The following is a 26,694-nucleotide window of genomic DNA, read 5'->3' on the forward strand; positions in this document are numbered from 1 at the left end:
AAACAGCAGTTTATTACCACATATGGGGTATTGCCGTAATCGGGAGACATTGCTTTACAAATGTTGGGGTGCTTTTTCTCCTTTATTCCTTGTAAAATCTAAAACATCGTATGTTTTTTCAGAAAAAAAAGTAGATTTTCATTTTCACAGACCAGTTCCAATAAATTTAGCAAAAAACCTGTGGGCTAAAAATGCTAACTATACCTCTTAAAAAATTCCTTGAGGGGTGTAGTTTCCAAAATGGGGTCACTTTTGGGGAGTTTCCACTGTTATGGTCCCTCTAGGGCTTTGCAAACACGACATGGCACCGAAAACCATTCCAGCAAAATCTGCGCTCCAAAATCCAAACGGCCCTCGTTCCCTTCTGAGCCTTGCCGTGGGTCCAAACAGCAGTTTATTACCACATATGGGGTATTGCCGTAATCGGGAGACATTGCTTTACAAATGTTGGGGTGCTTTTTCTCCTTTATTCCTTGTAAAAACTAAAACATCGTATGTTTTTTCAGAAAAAAAGTATATTTTCATTTTCACAGACCAGTACCAATAAATTTAGCAAAAAACTTGTGGGCTAAAAATGCTAACTATACCTCTTGAAAAATTCCTTGAGGGGTGTAGTTTCCAAAATGGGGTCACTTTTGGGGGGTTTCCACTGTTTTGGCACACAAGACCTCTTCAAACCTGACATGGTGCCTCAAATATATTCTAATAAAATAGAGGCCCCAAAATCCACCAGGTGCTCCTTTGCTTCTGAGGCCGGTATTTCAGTCCATTACCGCACTAGGGCCACATGTGGGATATTTCTAAAAATTGCAGAATCTGGGCAATAAATATTGAGTTGCATTTCTCTGGTAAAACCTTCTGTGTTACAGAAAAAACGGTATTACAAATGAATTTCGTAAAAAAAAAATTTCATTTGTAAATTTCACCTCTACTTTGCTTTATTTCCTGTGAAATGCCTAAAGGGTTAAAATAATTTCTGAATGTGGTTTTGAATACTTTGAGGGGTGCAGTTTTTAAAATGGGGTGTTTTATAGGGGGTTTCTAAGATATAAGGCCCTCAAAGCCACTTCAGAACTGAACTGGTCCCTGAAAAAATAGCTTTTTGAAATTTTCTTGAAAATGCGAGAAATTGCAGCTAAAGTTCTAAGCTTTGTGAGGTCATAGAAAAATAAAAGCACGTTCAAAAAACGATGCAAACATAAAGTAGACATATGGGAAATGTTAACTAGTAAATATTTTGTGCGGTATTACAATCTGTTTTACAAGCAGATACATTACAATTTAGAAAAATGCAGATTTTTGCAAATTTTCTCAAAATTTTGGTGTTTTTTACAAATAAATATTGAATTTAACGACAAAAATTTTTCAGTATCATAAAGTACAACATGTCACGAGAAAACGATCTCAGAATCGCTTGGATAGGCAAAAGCATTCTGGAGTTATTACCACATAAAGTGACACGTCAGATTTGCAAAAATCGGCTGTGTCCACAAGGCCAAAATAGGCTGTGTCCTTAAGGGGTTAAGCAAATACTGAATACTGGAAAGAATACCACAGCATGTTGCACTATTGTTTTTGGTAAAACCATGGACACCACAACGAAAAGCCGACAGAAGACATTAAAGAGGCTCTGTCACCAGATTTTGCAACCTCTATCTCGTATTGCAGCAGATCGGCGCTGCAATGTAGATATGAGTAACGTTTTTTTTTTTTTTAAACAAGCATTTTTGGCCAAGTTATGACCATTTTTATATTTAGAAAGCCTCATTTGCATAAAGTACAACTGGGCGTGTTTAAAGTTATGTATAAGTGGGCGTGTATTGTGTATGTAAATCTGGGCTTTTTACTTCTTTTACTAGCTGGGTGTTGTGACTAGAAGTGTATGATGCTGACGAATTAGCATCATCCACTTCTCTTCGTTAACACCCAGCTTCTGGCAGTGCACAGACACACAGCGTGTTCTCGAGAGATCACGCTGTGACGTCACTTCCCCAGGTCCTGCATCGTGTCGGACGAGCGAGGACACATCGGCACCAGAGGCTACATTTGATTCTGCAGCAGCATCGGTGTTTGCAGGTAAGTCGATGTAGCTACTTACCTGCAAACGCTGATGCTGCTGCAGAATCAACTGTAGCCTCTGGTGCCGATGTGTCCTCGCTCGTCCGACACGATGCAGGACCTGGGGAAGTGACGTCACAGCGTGATCTCTCGAGAACACGCTGTGTGTCTGTGCACTGCCAGAAGCTGGGTGTTAACGAAGAGAAGTGGATGATGCTGATTCGTCAGCATCATACACTCCTAGTCACAACGCCCAGCTAGTAAAAGAAGTAAAAACGCCCAGATGTACATACACAATACACGCCCACTTGTACATAACTTTAAACACGACCAGTTGTACTTTAGAAGGCCTCATTTGCATAAATATAAAAATGGTCATAACTTGGCCAAAAATGCTCGTTTTAAAAAAAGAAAAACGTTACTCTTATCTACATTGCAGCGCCGATCTGCTGCAATAGGAGATAGGGGTTGCAAAATCTGGTGACAGAGCCTCTTTAAAGTCAATAATGGAGCAGAATAACGGAAAGCCGAAAGCAGGTGTGAACAAGGCCTAATAAAGATTTTTGTTTCTGTTTATTATTTCACAAATAAACACAATGTATCGATCAAAATTTACCACTAACATAAAGTACAATGTGTCACAACAAAACAATCTTAGAATCGCTGGGATAAGTAGAGCATTATAACTGTATTGCCACAAAAAAAGTGACACGTCAGATTTGAAAAAGGGACTTAGTCAGAGAGGCCAAAATTGGCTGCAGTGTTAAGGGGTTAAGAGCAGCATTGTATGGAGACAGGCACGCTGCACTATTATCTCAAAGGCACACAAAAAATATTGTGCCATTTGGCAAATAGCAGCATTCAAAGAATACCGTAGACTCCTAGATATGAGTGCAGTGTATTCATGAGGAGATACTCCCCCTACAGTAATTGATGGCTGCTATGTATACAGCCAGATACAACATTTTTTTTGTGTCATTTGAGTTAATAGAAGAATGGGCATGTTTTCATACTATGCTGCCCGTTAACCTGTTCAGGGCCGATCTATTTTGAGCCTTCAGGACCAGACACCGTTTAGCCATTTTTAGCACGCGTTAGTTAAACGGCTATAACTTTTTTTATTTGTTTGGCTACCGATGTGATTTTTTTTTTCATTTTTATACATTTTTTGCTTTTTTACAATGTCTAGGCTTAAAGTTCGAAAATAATAGTAAAAAAAGTATGCTTTTTTACATTTTAGCTAACTTTTTCAGGTAATAATATAGCTTTACCCTAAAATAGACCTTTTATTTGTAATAGTCATTGTCTACCGTAAATTTTGATATATTACATTACATGTTTATTTTAGGGTAATTGGGTCAGGGCTAGCGTTACGACAATGATTGGCAGGGGGATGTTTTTTTTGAGGTGGGTATTTTATGTGTATGTATTTATTAATTTTTTTTGCACTTTTTTTATTATTATTATGGTCTGTCCCTATGAGGGACTTTTATTTTTTATTTTTTCTTCTTTTACACAGTGTCTCTCCACTGTAACTGGGACTGCACAGCCCTCTTATAGTGACTTGTCACTAATAGGGCTGTGCTGGGTCTAATAAGAAGCAGCAGCAACCTGCCTCTAATGGCAATTGGCGATCATGTGACCAGTCACATAATCACCAAGACAAATAGAGGCTCTGCCTCTGTTTATATACACAGAGCTCATTGAATGCTGTGTACAAGTGATAAGAGAAGATAGAAGCAGCGAAAGCTGCTTCTATCTTCTCCTCAGGGTCCCCGACTGTCAGGGACCCGACATACAGCTCGGTCAGCAAGCAAAAATCTGTGCCGTAAAGACATTATGGCACGGGTTTTAAGGCCTCCGACCTCCGGACGTTTATATAAAGCCGGCAATCAGGAAGTGATTAAACAAGGCAGCATAGTATGCTGACAGATCCACTTTAAGCATTATGTAAGGAGCGATAAGATCCAATGGTTCCAATGTTCATAAATCTGCATATAGTTAGCCTTAGTTTGGGTGCTGTCACATCTTAAACTGTTTTCACTGGAATTTTTATCAGCAGTTTCATACTAAGAATGTTTAAGAACTCTCCAGAGCATTGGACATATGTTGTATATGTGGCACTTGGCTTTACTGATCAGTAAATCGTTTCTTAAAAAATGTGTAATCCAGGTGACACATAAGCAAATACCCAATATAGATTACCCATTGAGTTATATCTGAGATTTTCTAACCCTCTGTCAGCATTTCTAAAAGTTCTAGAACTAAAAAGTCCAGAATAAAGGGGAATTTGCTAAAAATAAAAATTCTAGTTTGTTTTCTGAAAATTATGATGCTAAGATCGCCGGATTTGTTGGTGTTGTATTTGTAAATTTCTTTCCACCATTCCATCCGGTAATTAATTTTCTTATTGTTCCACTAGCCCTTTACATGAAGTTATGATCAGTCTAAACTGCCTTAACTGTGTGTGTGAATATGGGTTTTCTGTACATTATATAAGCCTAAATTGGAGTATGTGCATTAAAAGGGTTGCTCAGAACTCTTGTTTTTCCAGCAACAGTGCCACTCTTGTCTGTGGGCTGTCTGTGTTTCAGCTCATCCACATTCAGGAAAATAGGGTTTAGCTGCAGTGTCAGACACAGCCCAACGACAAGAGTGGCGCTGTTTCTGGAAAAATGTAGACCTTTTTTGTAATCCTGGAAAACCCCTTTCAAGTACCATATTGAATTTTAATTCCGCTCTTTCTTCCTGTTAAGGCCTGTCAGTCTCAAGTGTACATGGACCTCTTGCTATCACTGGACGTATGGCAATACCTGGCATGACTGTAATTCCAGGACACTCTGTTTTGTTAGTCAGTAATCTGAATCCTGATGTAAGTCAGACATCTGTTTATTGACTGTACAATATTTCTTAATATATATACTGCATAGAAGTGTGCGTTCAAGCCAGTGCCTTGTGAGCCTCGTGGTTTTCGGCCCAGGTTAATGTGTCTCCTCGATTGTTGGTGGCTTCATACGGTATTGTTTATTAATGACGTGTTCAATGACCAGTGTAAGTTTCCAAGCATCCGATTGTTACAGTACTTGTACAATATTAAAGCTAAATTGATAAACCGGGATTAGGGAGTGGCAAGTTTACATTTTCCTCTTTTCTAGTTTTTTAGTGTGGGAGAAGAGGTATTGGTTACCAGAGTCAGTACAGCATCATTGGCATCAGGGTCTTATAGAAAAAAATGTAAGGTCACCAATATCACTTGCCTACTATTGTTACCTGACCTACTGCAGTGTTTCTGGTACATGCCACCACGTTGCCATGGTTCCGGCTACTCTAACTCTGTGTCCGGCCCTAAGTTTTAACTGCATGGCTGTCCGTGGTAGCGCTGGATCCACCAGAACGAGAGACACTTTCCACTTTGGCTCATAGAGGCAGATCCTGAATGGGGAAATCCCCTCTATGATGTCCATATGCCCTAATGGGGCTCATGGACAGGGGTTTATTTTGTGAGACAAACCCCTAAGACTAACCACAAATACTATTTTAAAAAGGTTGGTTGCTATATAATTTTTGTATAATATTTAATAATATGTCGTACTGTACAACTTGTTTTGCTAAACAGTGTGTTTTTTTTTTAACAGGTTATCTTACCCCATGGCCTATTTATCTTGTTCGGTAAGAATTTGTATCTCTTTGTAGAAACACTGTATAGAAATTGTTATCATAATGGTACATTTACAGTAACATGAAACTTGAATACTGAAATCAAATGCAGATAAGGAATTACCGTATTTGTATTATTTAATAGATACTGAATTGTGGCCATAGAGTTATTGATAACATAAAATTCTAGCAGTGTGTTGTCCAAGTTGCCCTGATCCGCCTTTACTTAAAGATTTTTTGCTTGTGTTTTATGCTGCATGAAAAAAAATTGTCTGCCATTTTTGAATTTCTACAGAGAAGCATATACGAAAAATGCCAGAAAAAACACCACACCCAAACGCAACCGACCATAAAAAAGCAACAAAAACGACACAAACCCAAATGCAGTTGTATGTAATGCCTTTTACATTTCACTATAGACTTTTTGAAATAACCGTTAAAAACCCTTAAAGAAGCTTAAAAACATGCAATAAAACACACACCGGAAGAACTTCTTGTTCCAAGAAAAAAAGGAACCTGTTAAACAACACATAAGATTAATTGGCACGTTTGATAGGGCCAATCAAACAATAAAAGGGATACTCAGAAAACATTGGGCCATCCGTCAAATGGACATAGACCTGAAGGAAGCCATATCCCCATGGGCACAAGTCACGTACAGAAGAGGGAGGAGTGTTGGCGATAGAGTTACACATAGCCATCTAAAAGGTTCCCAAAGACATATCTTCTGGCTAGATGATAGAAAGATCAATTGCTGCCACAAGTGTGGACATTGTAAGGCATGTACAGTGGTACAGAATACTAAACACTTTACAAGTTCATATACGGGAGAAAATGTCAAAATCAAGGATTTCGTATATTGTAGTTCGAAAAATGTCAGTTACAAGATTACATGCAGTTGCCGTTCAGACTACATAGGGAAAACAACCAGGGTATGGAGAAGAAGGGTCCTTGAACACGTAGGGGACATCGAGAATGATAGGGACAAACCGGTGGCCGGGCATGTACATCTACACCATGGAGGGGATACAAGATGTCTCAAACTGACGGCCATTGAACTGATTCGCTAAGCGGAGGAGATATGCACAGACTGGTCCTTCAAAGCGAATCTGGATGGATCTTTAAATTGGGCTCATCTATGCCCAATGGGTTAAATGAGCAACTTAATTATAGTTGCTTTATATAATCTATCCCAATAGTTTGGAGGAGACATAATTTTGCACCTTAAAAAACTGTAGTAAAAAAATGTTAAATGGATAGCATTGATTCATATGTACATTACATTAATTTCCTTTGTAAGCCTAAAAGAATATCAGAAGGCTATCAGAGATATCAGAGTTCGAGAACCACTTTAATATATATCCATGAAGTGGACACTGCCAAAAATATCCGGTTAGAAAATACAAAATCATCAGTTTAAATACCAACCCAAATGAAGTGCTAAAACGAAACCTCAAGTTATTAGGTGTAGTCTATATTTATTTTCAGTGGTTTCGAGTTGCTAATTTATTACAATCATTGATACAGCACCGGATTAGACGCAGTACACCCCCTTCTAATTCCGGACTTACATGTCGGCGAGCCTGTATCAATTTGTGATAGCAGGCATCAAGTCTTGATGCTTGCTGGCCCCCTGTCTTTGGTCAGCAGTCTCACTGCGGCTATGCGATGCGGACTGTGGTGCGGTTGCGCCTGCCTTGATAGGAGTTCCAGACCTGGTGACTTGCGACTCCGTTGGGTGGAGTTAGACGCAGCCATCATAGGGTTTTGGTACCGCCCATTTTTGGGACGGACACTGTCCTGTTGCCCAGCCACGTATCTGCTCCTCCATGCGAACACACCTCCCGATACGTCACGGAAGGTGTGCGCAAAATGGGAGGAAATACCCAGTTAAATAGTATGGGATTAGCACAGATGGGCGATGACATCAGACGCCAACACGGACGTTCATTCTAGCACTTTGGGAACATGTGCTGTAATGATTTTCTGTCTGCCACTGCAGAACCTGACAATTACATTTTGCACTGCTCCAGCATATTTTGTTGAGCCGCCAGTTGAAGGGGCAACTTGGCCATATCTCCCCTGCTGAATTTTGGCCATAAGGAAACGCGTCAGGAGAAAGAAAAATACTGTTGGTTTATATTTAAAAAAAAAAGGAGAATGAGGTTTCCCAGTCCCCACATTGGAGAATAGCATGGACCCTGCTGTACTACAGAACGGGTAGGGGTGTTCATAACCCCAGAAACATCAATACCTAAGTTTGAGTGACCTGGGAAAATACCTGCCTTTTATTTTTATTAATCAATACTATTTTGGAGCATTGTATATACCCTGTGAACGAATATAAGGGTTATTTGCATAACTGTATCCATTGATTGCACAGTTTATTAATACAGTTTACCAATACAGAAAAACTGAATAATTGTATTGACTGTCCCTGCAGTAGGGAGAAATATATGTATTGTGAAACGTCTTCATTAGTGTGCTTATGTCTGCACATTTTTTTTATAAGATATCAGTAAAAGTTATATTTTATCTAAACTCTAGTCCTACCCCAGTGATTCATTTTCTAATTGAAGTGGAGTACATAAAACTACAATTTACCTTAGGTGGAAGGTCTACAAATTCACCATATATATTAAATTTTGAATTAACATCTGGCCACACTTAAAAACGCAGCTAAAAAAAAAACGCCATTAAAAGCACAGCAAAATGCTATGTGTGAATCCCGCCTGAGATAACGAAGTTGTGTGAAATGTATATAATACCTTTTAACATTATATTAGTGAATTTCTAATTTAGCAGTCTTCCAATATAATTTGTAAAGTGTCTTAGGCCTCATTCACACGACAGGGTCCGAGTGTCGGCCGGGAAAATCGTCCGTTTTTGGCCGATTTTCCCGACCGGTTTGCATCCGTTTTGCATCCGTTCCGGTTCCGGGCCGAGTTGCCGTTTTTACCCGCCGATTTGGACCCGATTTGAATCCGTTTTTTTCCCTGTCCGTTTTAAAATCGGATGAATTTCATTTAAAATTTGTTGCCACACACAGCCCTTTGTAGATAATGCCACAGCCCCCCTGGTAGGTAATGCCACCCAGCCCCCTGTAGGTAATGCCACCCAGCCCTCTGTAGGTGATGCCACCCAGCCCCCTGTAGGTGATGCCACCCAGCCCCCTGTAGGTGATGCCACCCAGCCCCCTGTAGGTGATGCCACCCAGCCCCCTGTAGGTGATGCCACCCAGCCCCCTGTAGGTGATGCCACACAGCCCCCTGTAGGTGATGCCACACAGCCCCCTGCAGGCGATGCCACACAGCCCCCTGCAGGCGTTGCCACACAGCCCCCTGCAGGCGATGCCACACAGCCCCCTGCAGGCGATGCCACCCTGTCCCCTGTAGGTAATGCCACCCAGCCCCCTGTAGGTAATGCCACCAAGTCCCCTGTAGGTAATGCCACCAAGTCCCCTGTAGGTAATGCCACCAAGTCCCCTGTAGGTAATGCCACCAAGTCCCCTGTAGGTAATGCCACCAAGCCCCCTGTAGGTGATGCAACCAAGCCCCCTGTAGGAGATGCCACATAGCCCCCTGTAGGAGATGCCACATAGCCACCTGTAGGCGATGCCACACAGCCACCTGTAGGCGATACCACACAGCCCCCTGTTGGTGATGCCACCAAGCCCCCTGTAGGTGATGCAACCAAGCCCCCTGTAGGAGATGCCACATAGCCACCTGTAGGCGATGCCACACAGCCACCTGTAGGCGATACCACACAGCCACCTGTAGGCGATACCACACAGCCCCCTGTAGGCGATACCACACAGCCCCCTGTAGGCGATGCCACCCTGCCCCCTGTAGGCGATACCACCCTGCCCCATGTAGGCGATGCCACCCTGCCCCCTGTAGGCGATGCCACCCTGCCCCCTGTAGGTGATGCCACCCTGCCCCCTGTAGGTGATGCCACCCAGCCCCCTGTAGGTGATGCCAGCCACCCAGCCCCCTGTAGGTGATGCCACCCACTCTGCCCCCTGTAGGTGATGCCACCCACCCTGCCCCCTCTAGGTGATGCCACCCACCCTGCCCCCTGTAGGCGATGCCACCCTACCCCCTGTAGGCGATGCCACACAGCCACTTGTAGGCGATGCCACACAGCCACTTGTAGGCGATGCCACACAGCCCCCTGTCGGCGATGCCATACAGCCCCCTGTAGGCGATGCCACCCTGCCCCCTGTAGGCGATGCCACACAGCCCCCTGTAGGTGATGCCACCCACCCTGCCCCCTGTAGGTGATGCCACACAGTCCCCTATAGGATGCACCCACCCCCCCCCCCCTTTCCAGGAGAAGTCACTGACTTCAATGTCCATATATGGACAGTGTAGTCACTGACTTCTCCTGAAGAGGAATTCCCTGCCACAGGTCGGGAATTCCGCTTCAGAAGTGAGTGACGTCACTGTGTCCATATATGGACAGTGTAGTCACTCACTTCTCCTGTAGCGGAATCCCCGGCCATAGAGTCGGGGATTTCGCTGCAGAAGTGAGTCACTTCGCTGTGTCCATATATGGACAGTGTAGTCACTCACTTCTCCTGTAGCGGCATCCCCGGCCATAGAGTCGGGGATTCCGCTGCAGAAGTGCGTGACTTCGCTGTGTCCATATATGGACAGTGTAGTCACTCACTTCTCCTGTAGCAGCATCCCCGGCCATAGAGTCAGGGATTCCGCTGCAGAAGTGCGTGACTTCGCTGTGTCCATATATGGACAGTGTAGTCACTCACTTCTCCTGTAGCGGCATCCCCGGCCATAGAGTCGGGGATTCCGCTGCAGAACTGCGTGACTTCGCTGTGTCCATATATGGACAGTGCAGTCACGCACTTCTCCTGTAGCGGAATCCCCATTCCGGTGATGGCCGTGTATTACCCGGCCCCATAGACTTCTATGGGAGCCGGGCGGCCGGGCACCCGGCTGAAAATAGAGCATGTCCTATTTTTTGACGGGCGGTTTTCCCGGCCGTCAAAAAATCGGTCGTGTGAATAGCCCCATTAGGGGTCTATTATTCCTAATGCAGCCGGGTGCCGGCCGATTTATGAACGGCCGGCACCCGGCCGGGAATCCCTGTCGTGTGAATCCCGCCTTAAAGATGTAGGTTCTATTGAGAGTTTGACTGAAATTCTAACTTGGGTTCTAAGGATAATCATACAAAACCTTCATAGTCACTGTATATACCTATACTTCCATAGAAGTGGCTTATTAATAATATAAAGCTGATGTGTTTCGCAATCTTTTAGGAGTGTATGGTGACGTCCATCGTGTGAAGATTCTGTTCAATAAAAAAGAAAATGCATTGGTGCAGATGGCGGATGCAACTCAAGCACAGCTTGGTGAGTACTAAAGAAAGGGCGATCTGGTTCTTTAATATTGATGGCCTATCCTTCGGATAAGTCATCAACATTTGATCGGTGGGGGTGTCCGAGTGTAGAATTTTTTTTAAATGCCAGATTGTTTTGTTTAAGTTATGTAAATATACGTTATGCAACTTTCTACTTTACGTTGTTTCAATTGCTCAGCAGTTTCAAGACCCCTGTTTGCTGTTTGTGACCATAAACATTCTTGTTTACATCCTGAGGATTAAAATCTGTCCTGATCATGTCCTGCTGAGACAGGTTCAGGGCTTGTTACAAGAGACAGCTGGGATACACTGTAACAAGACATTCAGTTGCGTCAGTTGTATATGATCAGGACAGGATCTTTGAATTTGGGGGACTGGAACTGCAAGTTAATCAGAAAATTGCAGAACTTTTTATTATATATTGAATACTCCAATAAACCCCTGTAAAAAGTGTCAATGATATTAAAGTGTATTATAAATGTAACTTAGCAGTCTACTGTTTTTTTTGTATATTTAGCTATGAGTCATCTAAATGGACAGAGACTTCATGGAAGGGTACTGCGAATTACCCTGTCAAAGCACCAAGCTGTTCAGCTTCCTCGTGAAGGACATGAAGACCAAGGCCTGACAAAGGACTATACTAACAGCCCACTACATCGCTTCAAAAAACCTGGCTCAAAGAACTTCCAGAACATATTCCCCCCCTCAGCAACCCTGCACCTGTCCAACATACCGTATGTATAACATGAGTGTATTCAAGGGCAATGTCAAGTATCTGATGTGCTAACAATGTATATGGGACTTCTATACTGGGTAAGAAAGAATATTACAGGTGGCATCTATGCCAAGTTTCTAGCCCAAAATTGCAGATTTTTTCTGTAGACACGACATACAGTTTTACCAGGTATACTTAATCTAATGAGAAGAATATGGAATTTACAATGTCTGCGGTGTGCAGGTTTATCCAACATGGAACCACTTTTTGTATTGTATAAGTAAATGGAAACCTATATGAAGAGGAATATCTAGACTCCCTCATCTCCAGTAGTGGGATGCAGGGATCTCTCCGTGACTGGTGGCCTTATCAGGAGGCAATGTTGTATAGGCAATCGGACCAAGGATACGTTTGTATTGACATCTAAAAAAAAGGGTTACAAGATGTTTGTTCTTGCTCAAGAAAGAGAATTATTTTAGGTTCCAGCAGGTTTTTAGAATAGTCTGTATTGGTGCAATAAAATGGTGGTGATGTACAAATGTCATCTATTTAATAAGGCCTCTTTTACTCTACGTTTACGGCTGCACTGTTGAGGTATAATGGCATAAAATCCACATTATCTATATGTTCACCTGTCAATCGTTTGCCTAAGGGAAATGTATCCTTCTGGGGAAGTCAATAAACCAGATGTAAAAGTGGCTTTAGACTTTATTTCTAACACACATACTTGTGATGGTTATGAAGTATATAGTAAAAGACCACTATATCCATGTTAAATATTGCTTTTTATAACAACCGTGTCCTATTGACTTTCTAGATAATGGGTTTCTGGAAAGAAAAATGCTAAACTAGTATTATTTGCATTGTCTTTTTTAATAAGGAAAGAAAAGTAAACCTTTAAAGGGCAACTAAATGTTCAACAAACTTCTGACATGTCAGAAGTTTTGTTTGGTGGGGGACTGAGCACGGAGACCCCCACCAATCACTAAAACTAAGCGGCAGAAGTGCTCGTGTGAGCGCTCAGTCGCTTAGTTTCTGTTCGGCTTTTTCCAGAAACCGATGTAGCGGTGTACAGGACCATAGACTTTCTATTGAGTCCATACACCGCTACATCGATTTCCGGAAAAAGGAACAGAAACTAAGCGGCTGAGCGCTAACACGTTCGTTTTAGCGATTGGTGGGGGTCTCAGTGCTCGGACCCCCACCAATCAAAACTTCTGACATGTCACTATGACATGTCAGAAGTTTGTTGAACGTTTAGTTACCCTTTAAATAACGAGTTGCTGGGTTGTTCACTACAGATTCTTTCATATATGCTGTAGGCTTCATTTTCTTTTCTTTATTTTTTAAAGGCCTTCAATTTCTGATGATGACCTTAAAATATTATTTGGAAGTACTGGATGTTCAGTCAAAGCCTTTAAATTCTTTCAGTAAGTATATCAGTATAAAAATTCCTCTTGCCTCCTTCTAATCGTATCAGTCTACAAGGTTACATGAAAAAAATACACATTATTTCTTAATGAATGATTACAATAAATCGTACATTTTTTTGGTCCTGATCCAACGCAGTTTCCATGTCAAAATCAGCACCAAAAAACTGTGTGAACTGGCTCAAACTGTGATCATAATGTTTATTAAAAAAAAAAAAAAGTTATTTGGTCATTGTATTAACCACACATATATTATTACAGTATTGGTACTTGGAGTAGCAGAGGAACAAATATTCCAAATTTTCCCCTTTAAATGCAGAGCCTTACTATCATAAAGGGTTAATAACTTGCTAACTAATGAATGGAAGCATTCCACCCATTCATACCGCGAGCTGAGCGCAACGCTTGCACCCTCTGTACCCTACTAAATACCTTCTGATTGTCTACTGGCTACTCTTCATGGAATTGTGCTATTAAAAATATAAATCCCTAATCCGCCTCCCTACATGTTTCACCACCTAAAGTGGCATCTTCTGGGGAGATTGGCTGTTTTTATTACGATTACTACTCGATGGTGGTAGTTGCTGCAGTAAATGGAGTCGAGTTTTAATAAACCTACATTTTAAAACCGGATGCAGAGCAAGCACCTGTGTAAAAAAGATAGAAAACATTCTGTAGAATTGCTTACTATACAGTGACTTCCAGCTTCCACCTATTCTCCTGAGCTACACGGCACTGCTGCCCCCACTGGCAGAAGTGGCAGAAGTGTTGTTTTTCTTTCTTACCAGCCTGTGGGGTATGCAGTTACGTCACTCCTTTCTATACATTGGTGGTAGTGGCAGCAAAAATTGTAGTCGAGTCAATAAACCATAATATGTCATCCAATTGCACAGCAAGCACCAGTGTATAAAAGATGGAAAACATCCAGTAGAAATTCTTCCTGGTACCGTACTACTACACCTCTCCGGCTCCTCTCTAACGCACAAGAAATAGAATATACAGTCGTTTGAATTTATATAAATTAATACATTTTATCATTTTAATTTAATATATTTTTTTTACACTGATATCACATTGGTGGCCTGCTGCCACTGTACCCATACACACTCTCTCAGACTGGGATTGGTGCGACAGGAACGTGCCGAAACTAGGGACAACTTACCAGTCACGTATATCTTTTCCCACGGTGAGGCTGCAGTGTAGACTAAAAATAATCCAGGGACACTTTGGTTATAGAGGCGGATTGGGGGATATGTCTTATGGATCGTGGCTTATTTGGTGGTTGTGGCTAATTGGGTGCGTGCTTTCTTCACAAAATTTCTGCATACAGATAATCAAACAAAAATCTCTGCACTAGTTTTGCTGACTTACTAAGGTGGCCAGTATCTCTCCCTCTCTCTCTGGTTATCTGTTGTATACAGGCAGGTGATGTCTCACTTTATCACTTGGGTCTGGGAAAACTTTGTGGCAACCTCTATGGGAGCTTAGTGGTGGCCATATTAGCTGTCACTGAGCTTTCCCAGAAAGCGTGCAGCGTAGTCTGTGTGCCCAGTGTAGGGCCCCGATGTGCTTTTCGCGTAAATCGCTATTTCAAGGGGTGCTGAGCACTGGGCACACTACCACGCAGCACTTATGGGTAAGCTACCCTACCTAGGATATATATCTATTTAGAACTTTTCTAGCACAATTGGTAGGGCACTTCTTAGACAGTGGATGTGAACTAATAAAATTTGATATTTTTCATATTTAGATAGAATAGTGCATGACTCCTTGGCCTTTTGTATATAGATAATTGCCCTTTACTGTAGGTCGAAGATACAGGTTTTAGAAACTTCGGTCAAGGATAAAGAGTAATAAATAGGAATAAATATGAATTACTAGGTATGACACATATGCTAAGAACGACAGGTCCCATCTGTGAGGAGACACATACTTCACGGCATTTCTCACAATTACCACAAACCAAGAAGAACACCGCTTGGATGCGGAAAATAAGTCAACATAGTTATAGTCAGTATTTGACAGGGTCTTCCTCACCTCCATATCGTCCGCTGCTGCTGCCTCCTTTCAGGTGGCAAACTGTACACTGGGGAATGCAGCAATCTATTTTACTTAGCTTATTCCCCGCCCCGATACACCAAAAGACTAGTCACTCTAGTCTGCCCCTGGTTGGGGAACAGTTGCCAGGGCAAACGCTGGGTTTTTACAGGGGGGTTTCCAAACGCATACTTTTCAAACACGTTATTTTCGCCACACTCCCGCTATCCTCTGGATTTGACACTATGAGTATTGGTCTGCACATATCCACCAGCCGAGCCCTTTATATTACAAGCTCTAAAAAAAGAAAATGGGCTAGTCAATATATGTGCTGACCCCCTGTAGATAATGCCACACACTGCCCCCTGTAGATAATGCCACATACCGTCCCCCTGTAGATAATGCCACACACACCGTCCCATTAGATAATGCCACACACGGTCCCCCTGTAGATAATGCCACACACGGTCCCCCTGTAGATAATGCCACACACGGTCCCCCTGTAGATAATGCCACACACAGTCCCCGTGTAGATAATGCCACACACGGTCCCCGTGTAGATAATGCCACACACGGTCCCCCTGTAGATAATGCCACACACGGTCCCCCTGTAGATAATGCCACACACGGTCCCCCTGTAGATAATGCCACACACGGTCCCCCTGTAGATAATGCCACACACGGTCCCCCTGTAGATAATACCACACACGGTCCCCCTGTAGATAATGCCACACACGGTCCCCCTGTAGATAATGCCACACACGGTCCCCCTGTAGATAATGCCACACACGGTCCCCCTGTAGATAATGCCACACACGGTCCCCCTGTAGATAATGCCACACACGGTCCCCCTGTAGATAATGCCACACACGGTCCCCCTGTAGATAATGCCACACACGGTCCCCCTGTAGATAATGCCACACACGGTCCCCCTTCAGATAATGCCACACACTGTCGCCCTGTAGATAATGCCACACACAGTCCCCCTGTAGATGCCACACACTGCCCCCTGTAGATAATGCCACATACCGTCCCCCTGTAGATAATGCCACACACACCGTCCCGTTAGATAATGCCACACACGGTCCCCCTGTAGATAATGCCACACACGGTCCCCCTGTAGATAATGCCACACACGGTCCCCCTGTAGATAATGCCACACACGGTCCCCCTGTAGATAATGCCACACACGGTCCCCCTGTAGATAATGCCACACACGGTCCCCCTGTAGATAATGCCACACACGGTCCCCCTGTAGATAGTGCCACACACACACACACACACACACACCCTGTAGATAGTGCCACACACACACACACCCTGTAGATAGTGCCACACACACACACACACACACACACACACACACACACCCTGTAGATAGTGCCACACACACACACACACACACACACCCTGTAGATAGCAACACACAGCCCCCTCTTTAGATGGTGACACACAGCCCCCCTTTATAGATAGTGCCAACCCCCTGTAGACTGTGCCCGGGTGCCCCCCAAACAAATGTAAAACAAAACTTATACTCGCCTAACACCATTCCTGCGAAGAACGAAGCTCCACAGCCTCCTCAGTCCTCCCCATTGGACACGGATACAATTGAATATGAAGGGGCGGGGTTTGCCGGGACAAATCCCGGGACGGTAATTTGCTGGAATTGTCTCTCTAAATCCTGGACAATTTTGGACCATTGGCTACTATGAAGGTTGCCTTGTATAGCTCATGCTGGCGCAGTTTTTATGTATCAGTGGCTCTGGCGCAGGGGAATTGAAGCCCTTTTTCTATGCACCTTCAGCTTTCCCACCCGTCGGCGCCATATGCGGTTGAACCCCCCCGCCTGGTGCTAGAGACAGCTGTGGTATGGACACACCTCTAACTGGTCACGCCAGTTATCATTTATTTATATATTTCCAAGAGGAATAACAGAGGAACGGTACAACGTAGATTTCTAAGAAAAGATGCACCAGAATAGTATACAAGCCGTCACTAAAACAGAAATGACAGTTGACAGTGATAACACTTTGACCGCCTGCAGCCACCACCACTAGAGGAGCTTAGGAGCTTGCTAAATACTGTTCATTCATTGATCTCTATAGTAAAATGGTATGCAGTAAGCTCCTAAGCCCCCCCCCCCCCCAGTGGCAGATGCAAATAAAGATTTAAAGAGGCTCTGTCACCAGATTTTGCAACCCCTATCTGCTATTGCAGCAGATAGGCGCTGCAATGTAGATTACAGTAACGTTTTTATTTTAAAAAAACGAGCATTTTTGGCCAAGTTATGACCATTTTTGTAGTTATGCAAATGAGGCTTGCAAAAGTCCAAGTGGGTGTGTTTAAAAGTAAAAGTCCAAGTGGGCGTGTATTATGTGCGTACATCAGTGCGTTTTTAATACTTTCACTAGCTGGGCGCTCTGAAGAGAAGTAACATCCTCTTCTCTTCAGAACGCCCAGCTTCTGACAGTGCAGATCTGTGACGTCACTCACAGGTCCTGCATCGTGACGGCCACATCGGCACCAGAGGCTACAGTTGATTCTGCAGCAGCATCAGCGTTTGCAGGTAAGATCGACTTACCTGCAAACGCTGATGCTGCTGCAGAATCAACTGTAGCCTCTGGTGCCGATGTGGCCGTCACGATGCAGGACCTGTCAGCTGGGCGTTCTGAAGAGAAGAGGATGTTACTTCTCTTCAGAGCGCCCAGCTAGTGAAAGTATTAAAAACGCCCCGATGTTCGCACATAATACACACCCACTTGGACTTTTGCAAGCCTCATTTGCATAACTACAAAAATGGTCATAACTTGGCCAAAAATGCTCGTTTTTTAAAAATAAAAACGTTACTGTAATCTACATTGCAGCGCCTATCTGCTGCAATAGCAGATAGGGGTTGCAAAATCTGGTGACAGAGCCTCTTTAAAGCCAGAATTTTGGATCTAAAAAGTTGGTAATTCATCTGCAAGCAATATTTGTAAGTCTAAATGTATGTAGGACAAAATACCTACCACCTACAGTACATAGAACTGTTTTATGTATAGTAAATGTATGGATTATGAAGACTGTTTGTTTGCTTTATATTTTTCGTAGGAAAGACAGAAAAATGGCACTTATCCAGCTTGGGTCAGTGGAGGAAGCTATAACCGCTCTAATAGATCTGCACAACCATGATTTAGGAGACAACCACCATCTGAGAGTTTCCTTTTCCAAATCAATGATCTAGGTTCCGTCTTCTATCAATTTTCCTCCCCCTCCATTATTTCTTTGTTAAGACTGGACCATGGTTTTGGCAAAAGCCCTCAGACAGGAACTGAATATTATAAGACCAACTCTGCCTCGTTTGTAATATTGTATCTCCATGAGAAGAAGGAACACATCATATGCCTTCTTATAAACAGACTGAGAAAATGCAGAATTAAAGCTTTGTGCTTGATAGTGGTGACATGTACAAATTCTGCATTTTATTGCAAAAACAAAAAATATTATGGTTTTGTTTTATAACTGCATATCCATGGCGTTCATTTTCTTTTTGTTCCAAATTAACTTTACGTAACTTAACTACATTTTTTTGACAATCATCCAGGTTTTGAAATCGTTCTACAAAAACAAATCTCAATGCTTTCTTTTCCTCTTTTTTGTTTTTTGTTTTTTTATTTATGTGGAGTTTTACTTTACAAGAATTGAAGTCCTTTTTTATATTTATAGCTAGAGAATGTTAAAAGTGAAGATTACTTTTTTCCCTTTTTTAATGGGCATATACTTCTGGCAAGTTTTCTGTTATATGCTGTTTATTATGGGTAATATATTTCCATAATAGATTAGACAGTGGACCAAATTTATTTTATTGTCTATTTGCCCACAAAAAAAATATATATATTTTTTTAAAGATATTTTAATCATTTATTTAATATCCCTTATTCCTGATTAAACGGTCTCTGTTCATGGAATATTTTTCTTCTTTGTAATGGCTCTACAATGTAGTGGAAATGGTTATTGAAAATGGAACTCAAATGGAACTAATGGCTATTTGCCTATTGAGATGTGTTGTGTAACACGCTTATTTTGGAACAAAATGAAAAAGTTCACCGTTAATTTAATCATTAACTATTTCTTTTCTGAACGAAAAAAGTTTACAGTCTTACAAATAATTATTCAGGTCTATCATTTGGTTTTGAAGATTTTTAAGAAATTATTTTTGGTAATATGTTTAAGAAGACTTAAACCTCAAGGGTTTTTTGTACCACTATAATAACTAAAATCCTTACATCAGAATTACTGTGTACTTAATTTACTTATTATGTGCCTTATTATGTGCTTATACTGAAAAATAGGGTAGATTATTTTTGATGTATCTTTTGAAAATGGTATTGTGGGTTCGGTGTGAGGTTTTTTTCCCTTAGAATTTTCTAGTTTTCGGTGTTTATTGTGCGTTTTATTTTCTGTTTGTCCAAAAGCATTGAACCGTTTCAATTGCATTTAGCCTTAGAAAACAGGTGATGAGATAGAAATAGATGATGAAAATATGTATACATTTACAATGAGGTGGACTGCATATATGTTAGAAATACTTCTTTGCGTACCACATTTTTTAAATTTTTCTAATGTGGTAGATATGAGGTTTAACTGGGTGATGTTGTACCTGGAGTTGGCCACATCTGTCCCTTGAGCTACAGGTTGGACAGCATTATCCTAATTCCAAGAAACTTAAGTGATAAAAAAAGAAATGTCACCGATTTTTAGTTAATGGCTGTCTACAACTATATACTTTGTAAGCTCTGTTTAATTTGTGAGTCTTTTAAACTTGACGTTTTGTATCCCAAATCTGCAGGAAAACCATATGTGGTTTCTAGAATCCTTTCTGCTCCTATTTCACTTTGACAGTATGGGAGCCAATGTAATGACTGGCTGGAAAACTGTGCACGTATGCAAGAATAATGCAATATGCTGCATCCTAAAAACATAATCACTGTTTACTCACACGAACAAGAAATTTTAGGAAACATCTGTGTGGCTTTATTATACATTTTTTTTTTATTTGATATTTCTTCATGCATGAAAGCCAGTTAGGAAATACTCATGTGAAAGTATCCGTAAATCTCTAACCCGTTTTACTGATATATAGCGAACATAAAATATAATGGTTTATCTTGGTTAATCTATGTTGACATAAAAATGGCAGTGAAGACATTTGGTATTCTTTCTCAATACTGTTTAAGAGAAGAACTGGCCTTGTTGCCCATAGCAAGCAATCCCTGCAGCTATAATTTCTTAAACTGCTCTGAAAAAATAAATGCTGCACTGTGATCAGTTGCTTTGGACAGCAAGGCTGTACGGCGGCATGTGGAGTACTGTGCGACTCTGTACTATGCCCTGTCGGGTGCCATGTGTGGAGCTATTTTCCCCTAGAAGCATTGCTCTGTACATATGCATCCACAATTTTATGGAATCCAACAGTAAAAAACCTCTGTATGCCTCCTTATGAAATAGTCATGCAGAAGTAAAGTACAGCCCCATGCGCCTCTATGGGGGACCTATTAAAATGACCATAGGCATGAGGCCTTAGAGAGTTTTGATAAATGAGGCCCAAATGATGTAAGACCTAGTGAATGGTTGTGATTTGTTACCAATGCTGGTTACCACCAGTCTTCTTCTAGGTTCATATTCTGCAAGCTGTTGACACACTCAGACTATCTCAGGATATATAAGCATTTTTATTTTTTGTTTGATTATGCATTTCAAAATGCAAAAAAAAATTGAATTAAATCAAACATATCCTCAAGAATTTCTTTAACCGGCACTGAATGTCAGCTGCTGCTTTACAAAAAATTGCAGTGGTAAGGTATATAATATAGATAATATGTGAGATCTTAGCTGGTCTAAGTACATTGTGTGGTGTTCATTGGTTTGTTAACCACCCTTTCCCCATGTTTAAAATATATCTATGTATCTATATATGTGATCAGAATCCAAAATCATTATTGACTATTTAAATAGTGTTCATGGAGAAACAAATGTCCTTTAGAAAGTGCTTCAAGATTTCACTGGAGCAGCCAGCAGTGTTTTATCAAATAGTATAATAGTCATATAAGTACCTCTGAAGTCCGTTTTAACATGTTTATATAGGGATGTTTAATATATTGAGGAGTGCTGGTTTTTACCTATACTGGTAACTATCCCTGACAACCTGTATTAATCTAAATCCTGTCTCAGGTAATTTTTAAAAGCAAAAATAAATGGTTCCTGAGTGGCATCTCAAAATTACCCAAACGCTGATTTGTTAGCACTTTAATATTTTATTCTTTCCAGATTGTAATATGACAATTGACCGATTTACACTTTTCTGGCAATTAAAGTGATCATTTCAACTGATTCCATTATGCGTAATGTAGCTGGGTGGATCTACCTTAAATTATGGTTCTGTCTTGTGGTACACTAGAAAGGTACATAATACTGCAATAAAACATTGTACTACTTCTGCTGGAATACCTGATTTCGCCCCTTCATATCCTTAGGCAATAAGGAATTTTTCATACTACAGAACAACTTCCAATACCACTAAGTAAATGTAGGCCTTGTGGTCAGCCTTCGCACTATGATTGTTAAAGAGTAACTGTACCTTCCAAAAACTTTTGACACGTTACAAAAACATATCAGAACTTGTGATCGGTGGGTTTCGGGTGCTTGGACACGCACCATCGGTGAAACGAAGGTGTAGAAGCACTCAGCTGAGCGCCCTGCATCGTCGGCTGTGATCACAGCTTTTTGTTAGGCTGAAGACGGCTAAAATAGAACTGTGTGAGTTATCTTCAGTCTAACAAGGAGCGCCGATCACAGCCGAAGATGCAGGGCGATCAGCTGAGCACTTCTACACCTTAGTTTCACCGACAGTGGGGGTCTTCGCACCCGGACCTACACTGATCGAAACTTTTGATGTCTCTTTGACATATCAAAAGTTTTTGAAAAGTACAGTTACTCCTTAACTATCTCTATCTGATCTACTGTATCATGAAATGCATTATGGCTTGAGTACAGTGACAAGCTATAATTATGTTTCTAAATGTTAGGGTGTTCGTAAATTCGAAAATATTGTGTTGGACTTTGAGGACCTTTCTTCAGTTCTAACCTAGAATTGTTAAACTGTATAGTCTTCCTCATGGGAATATTTGATTATAGGCTTGCTACTCATTGATTGTTTAAGTACTTTCTATACGGTCATGAATTCTGTATGTATAGAAGGTGTTTTAATGGAAAAGTTCATGTTTTAAGGCCGTTATTGGGCTGGTGGATGCTCATGTCCGTTCTTATAGCCTGACAGACCAATATATACTGGTGACTTTTATGTGTGTCTGAATTGAGATATTGAACATATTCCTTTATTTACTTTAGTTACATTAGCAGAAATGCTCATTACTTTTAGAGGCATAAATATTATATATTTATATATATATATATATATATATATATATATATACACACACTAATGGTCTTCACCTACTTGTTACTCCTCTACTTCTGCCAGACTTAGCACCGTGCCTTGGCTCAGGACTTGGATGTATGGTTTGCTTCCTATGAACCCAATAAATATGTTGTAATGGTGAAGGAGGCAGCTGTAATTTGCATTTGTTTAGTGGAAATAGTTATTATTTTGTCACATAAAGGCTTGCAGAAAAGCTTGCAAGAAAATCGGACATTTGGGTTTCTGCCCATCTACACGTTTTATTACACCTGTCTACCAAAAATGTTAATGCATGACTTCGTCTGAGACACAGACTGCTTGTAATGTATTGCATGACATTAGGTGGAGTAAAATATCTTCTGTGGGTTATTGTTGCATATGCAAGCATGCTTTGACCATATTATTCTTGTGTAACGTTAATTTTGAGGTCAATAGTATGAAGGGTCACTGTGGGGACAAAGCTGCATATCCCTAAATTAGTTGGGGTTTGATTATTTATGTGATTGTTCTTTTGTGTGTGTATATGTATAACTATATATTTGATTTGGTGTTTTATTTTTTAGTAGTGTGCAGCCAAAATAGTTTCTCTTTCAGGTAACGAAAGGTTATGTATATCTTATGGCATGCAGTGAGTTTGTTTTAAATAGATATCATTATTTTCTTTTGACCTACATTATTGTAGAAGGTGGTTTATTAAAATGTGATGAAAAAAGTATATTCTGGCACTCAAGTTGCGTTTAAAAAAAAAAAAGCTTTTTACTTTTGGCATGTGAGACCATGCAGTAGAACATATATGGTATTTGATATTGTCCAGTGGACATTATTTGGCTAAATTCGGCAAGAAACTGGTGTAACTTTATGGCATGTTCTTCACGTGTCATGTATGTGAGTTTGACTCTTCATAGCAGATCCAGTATAGCGTTAATACTATGAAACTGACTCCAGGCCTGTTGTGTTTATTTCTGTTTCATATTGATATGTGTTACTGTTTTTCTCTGGCGTCAACATTTGATAAAGTGAATTAGGACCGTACTGCCCCTTACCAGACCAGATCTGATGGCCTACCAGGAGGAGCCTGTAACAGATGATAAATTCAGATCTGGATGTCCTACATTAAATAAACATGTGGCTCTTCTCTAGGTGATAACAGACACCTAAAGGAGTCCTGGTTAACAAAACCCATTTTCAAAAACCCTATTTTAAAATTCTAAATCAATAGAGGGAGGGCCGGTGTTTAGGATCCTCATCTGTTATCCAGAGTAGAGAGAGTTTAGAGAGCACTTAGCTCACTCTGGAGGACTTGACATGTATGCGCATAACACAAAGGGACAGCCGCCTGATTTCAATGAATACTGCCAACTATTGGTAGAGGAGAACCTTTTGAAATCTAAATTTAAATACAAATTTCTGCCATGTATATGAGCGCCCTCATAGCATTCGTATTGTTCCTTTTGTAAAATGATTAAAAGGGGTTGTTAAAAAAATTTTTTTTAAAAATGGTTAACTTCACCATATTTGTCCAAAGTCTTTGCCTGGTATTGCAGCTAATCCCCCAGTCTGGACAACTCCTTTAAGATTCCCATAGAGCCAAACTACAGACTTTTATACATCTACTATGGGCAACAAAATAAATCCTTGTCATTACAATTTTTATTTCCTTCCTCAGACCTGAAATGATAGACATCAATCCGCCCTAAAAATAGTCATTAGTGGACAAGGACTGCACTGTTGCTTATAAAGAAAAGGAAAGGTTCATACAGAATCGGTATAGCGATCGTCTACGTTTCACGATTTTGACACTCTGCCACTTACATGTAAATGTAGCAAACGTGAATGTATAAACTCGAAATACAGATTCTATAAATTTGGCTCCTTTTTACACAGTGGAAGAGGAAATATTCGGGCCAATTATATTTTGCTATAAGATTTTAATTCATGACAAACCTCTTTGCATTAATGAGTAGAAAATCAAAGTATTAAATCCTTGTGGCATGTTTCGACTTTTATAGGTTGTACACATACTGTATGTGAGAACAATGCTGCTAATGCCAAATGTCTGTAGATTATTATCAACCAGACTTCTATCTTGATGTTCTGTTGGTATCAATGAGGCAATAATACAATGTAAATAATTTCTGTATCCTCCATATCCACGATATCTTAGAATGTATAGTGCCCAACACTGGATACTTGGTTGCTAGCAGAAAATCTGCAGTCAATATTCTAATAAAGAATACATGGAAAATTATGGATTTGCCATCGCTTTTAAACTAGAGCTAGCACCCACTTAGTACTTTTTATATGGATCACATCAGCCTGTATGTCTAATGAATTAGTACCCTGAGCTGCAGATTAAAAATATACCAACAGTTGCCATTGGCTTGGTATGCGTGTTCTATCTAAGTGGGTGCGTAATATACAGCCCTGTATTATATGACACTAATGCTTCAGAGTAGACTGATAGTAATTTTCTTTTTGAACATTCTGAGAGTATTCACATCTGCTTGGGTTCTAGATAATGTAACTAATTTGTATCTTTTTATATATTCTCGGGGCTTGATGCAAGATTGTCAGCATTTTAAAGGACCAAAGTTTATGTGCCTTCAATTATCCACATTTCGTTGATTGTCTTTACATATATACTCATTACCGTTTCACATTAATGTCTTTCTAAGGCTTCGTTCACATCTGCGTTGGGGTCCCGTTATTACGGAAAGCTCTGACGGAACGTCAGAACGGGACCCCATCGCAGATGTGAACGAAGCCTAAGGGTGAAGATTACACATTTCACCACTGGGCAATGGCCTCATAGTTACCAATACATTCTTCCTTGTATTGCAGTAGAAATATGCAGCTATGTCTTTATTTTGCAGCAGTCCAGGATATTCTCCATGTTTAATGGGACGACACAGGTGAGATTTAATAACTTATCCTCAGTACATTGTGGTATTGGTATATACATGTAACTTCTCTTTTACTCTCCTGATCCCTTGGTTCTTTTGATATGTGTGTATAATGCACATTTTTGGTTTTAAAGAAGCACTCCACTTTTTTTTATTTTTTATTTCCCCCTCCATTTGTATATAGGTGTTTCAGTGGGGTTCTGTGTGCAGAAATACTTAACGATCCAAGTGATCACATTCTGACCTGGTCGGGAATCGCTGTGCTTTCTAGAAAACCGGAACTCTGGCTCTCAATGCATTCCTATGGGAGCCAGAACGAGGCTCCATAGGAATGTATTGAGAGCATAAGTTCCGGTTTTCTCAAAAGCACAGCGATTCCCGACCATGTCAGAATGTGATCACGTGGGTGGTGCTGGACCCGAAAACGACGTGATTCACGGATCGATAAGTATTTCTGCACACAGCACCCCACTGAAACACCAATGTACAAATCTTAGGGGAAATAAAAAAAAGTGGAGTGCTCCTTTAATCCCACAGTAGCACAAGTTACAAGTGCATTTCTGTACTGTATCTAGAATGTGAACTCATTGCTCTGACCAAAGATGTCTGTCCTGGTATTACTAAGACATTCAATGGTTGTGTACATTTTTACTATGTCATTCAGAAACTAAAAGTGGCCTTTTGAATTCCTTTTCTTTTGTTGACCAGATAATTTCCGTTTTGTGAAACAAATTTAACATGACGTGGGACAATAGTAGGCGATCTACAGTACTGTATTTATAGAGAGATTATGAGACCAGTGTAATTTTTAGTCTATTCTGCGTATGTCTTTCGTTACACCCCTTCATCAAACCAAGAATGTTCATCTGACATATGAAAATGCTGTAAATATTTGTAACAACTTTTTTTTTTTTTATTTAGGCAAAAATGTGGTTTTTGGGAACAATTTAAACTATAAAGTGCTTTTATATGAAAAAAAAAATCACTTGTCTTGTATATTTTGATAAGTAACAGAACCAGCTTTACTTGTAACAATGCAGAGGGTGGATGGGCAGCAAG

At 40.8% G+C, this 26,694-nt stretch overlaps 1 protein-coding gene across 9 annotated transcripts in view; it reads left to right on the top strand.

The window, feature by feature from the left end:
• The window catches only part of PTBP3 (polypyrimidine tract binding protein 3), a 264,116-nt gene extending 242,134 nt beyond the window's left edge, over nt 1-21,982 (top strand). For 8 of the 9 annotated variants that reach the window (XM_075825588.1, XM_075825591.1, XM_075825589.1 and 5 more), the window contains 6 exons: nt 4,815-4,930; nt 5,694-5,727; nt 10,994-11,086; nt 11,612-11,828; nt 13,162-13,239; nt 18,367-21,982. In XM_075825588.1, coding sequence (XP_075681703.1) covers nt 4,815-4,930; nt 5,694-5,727; nt 10,994-11,086; nt 11,612-11,828; nt 13,162-13,239; nt 18,367-18,499 — 671 coding nt within the window. In that variant the 3' untranslated portion in view covers nt 18,500-21,982. Of the gene's footprint in view, nt 1-4,814; nt 4,931-5,693; nt 5,728-10,993; nt 11,087-11,611; nt 11,829-13,161; nt 13,244-18,366 lie in introns of those variants that run through there. The other variant, XM_075825594.1, reaches the window with a different exon arrangement.
• The last annotated feature ends 4,712 nt before the right edge of the window (nt 21,983-26,694 follow it).

The sequence above is a fragment of the Rhinoderma darwinii genome, chromosome 1 (assembly GCF_050947455.1).
Source record: "Rhinoderma darwinii isolate aRhiDar2 chromosome 1, aRhiDar2.hap1, whole genome shotgun sequence".
NCBI classification, from domain to species: Eukaryota; Metazoa; Chordata; class Amphibia; order Anura; family Rhinodermatidae; genus Rhinoderma; species Rhinoderma darwinii.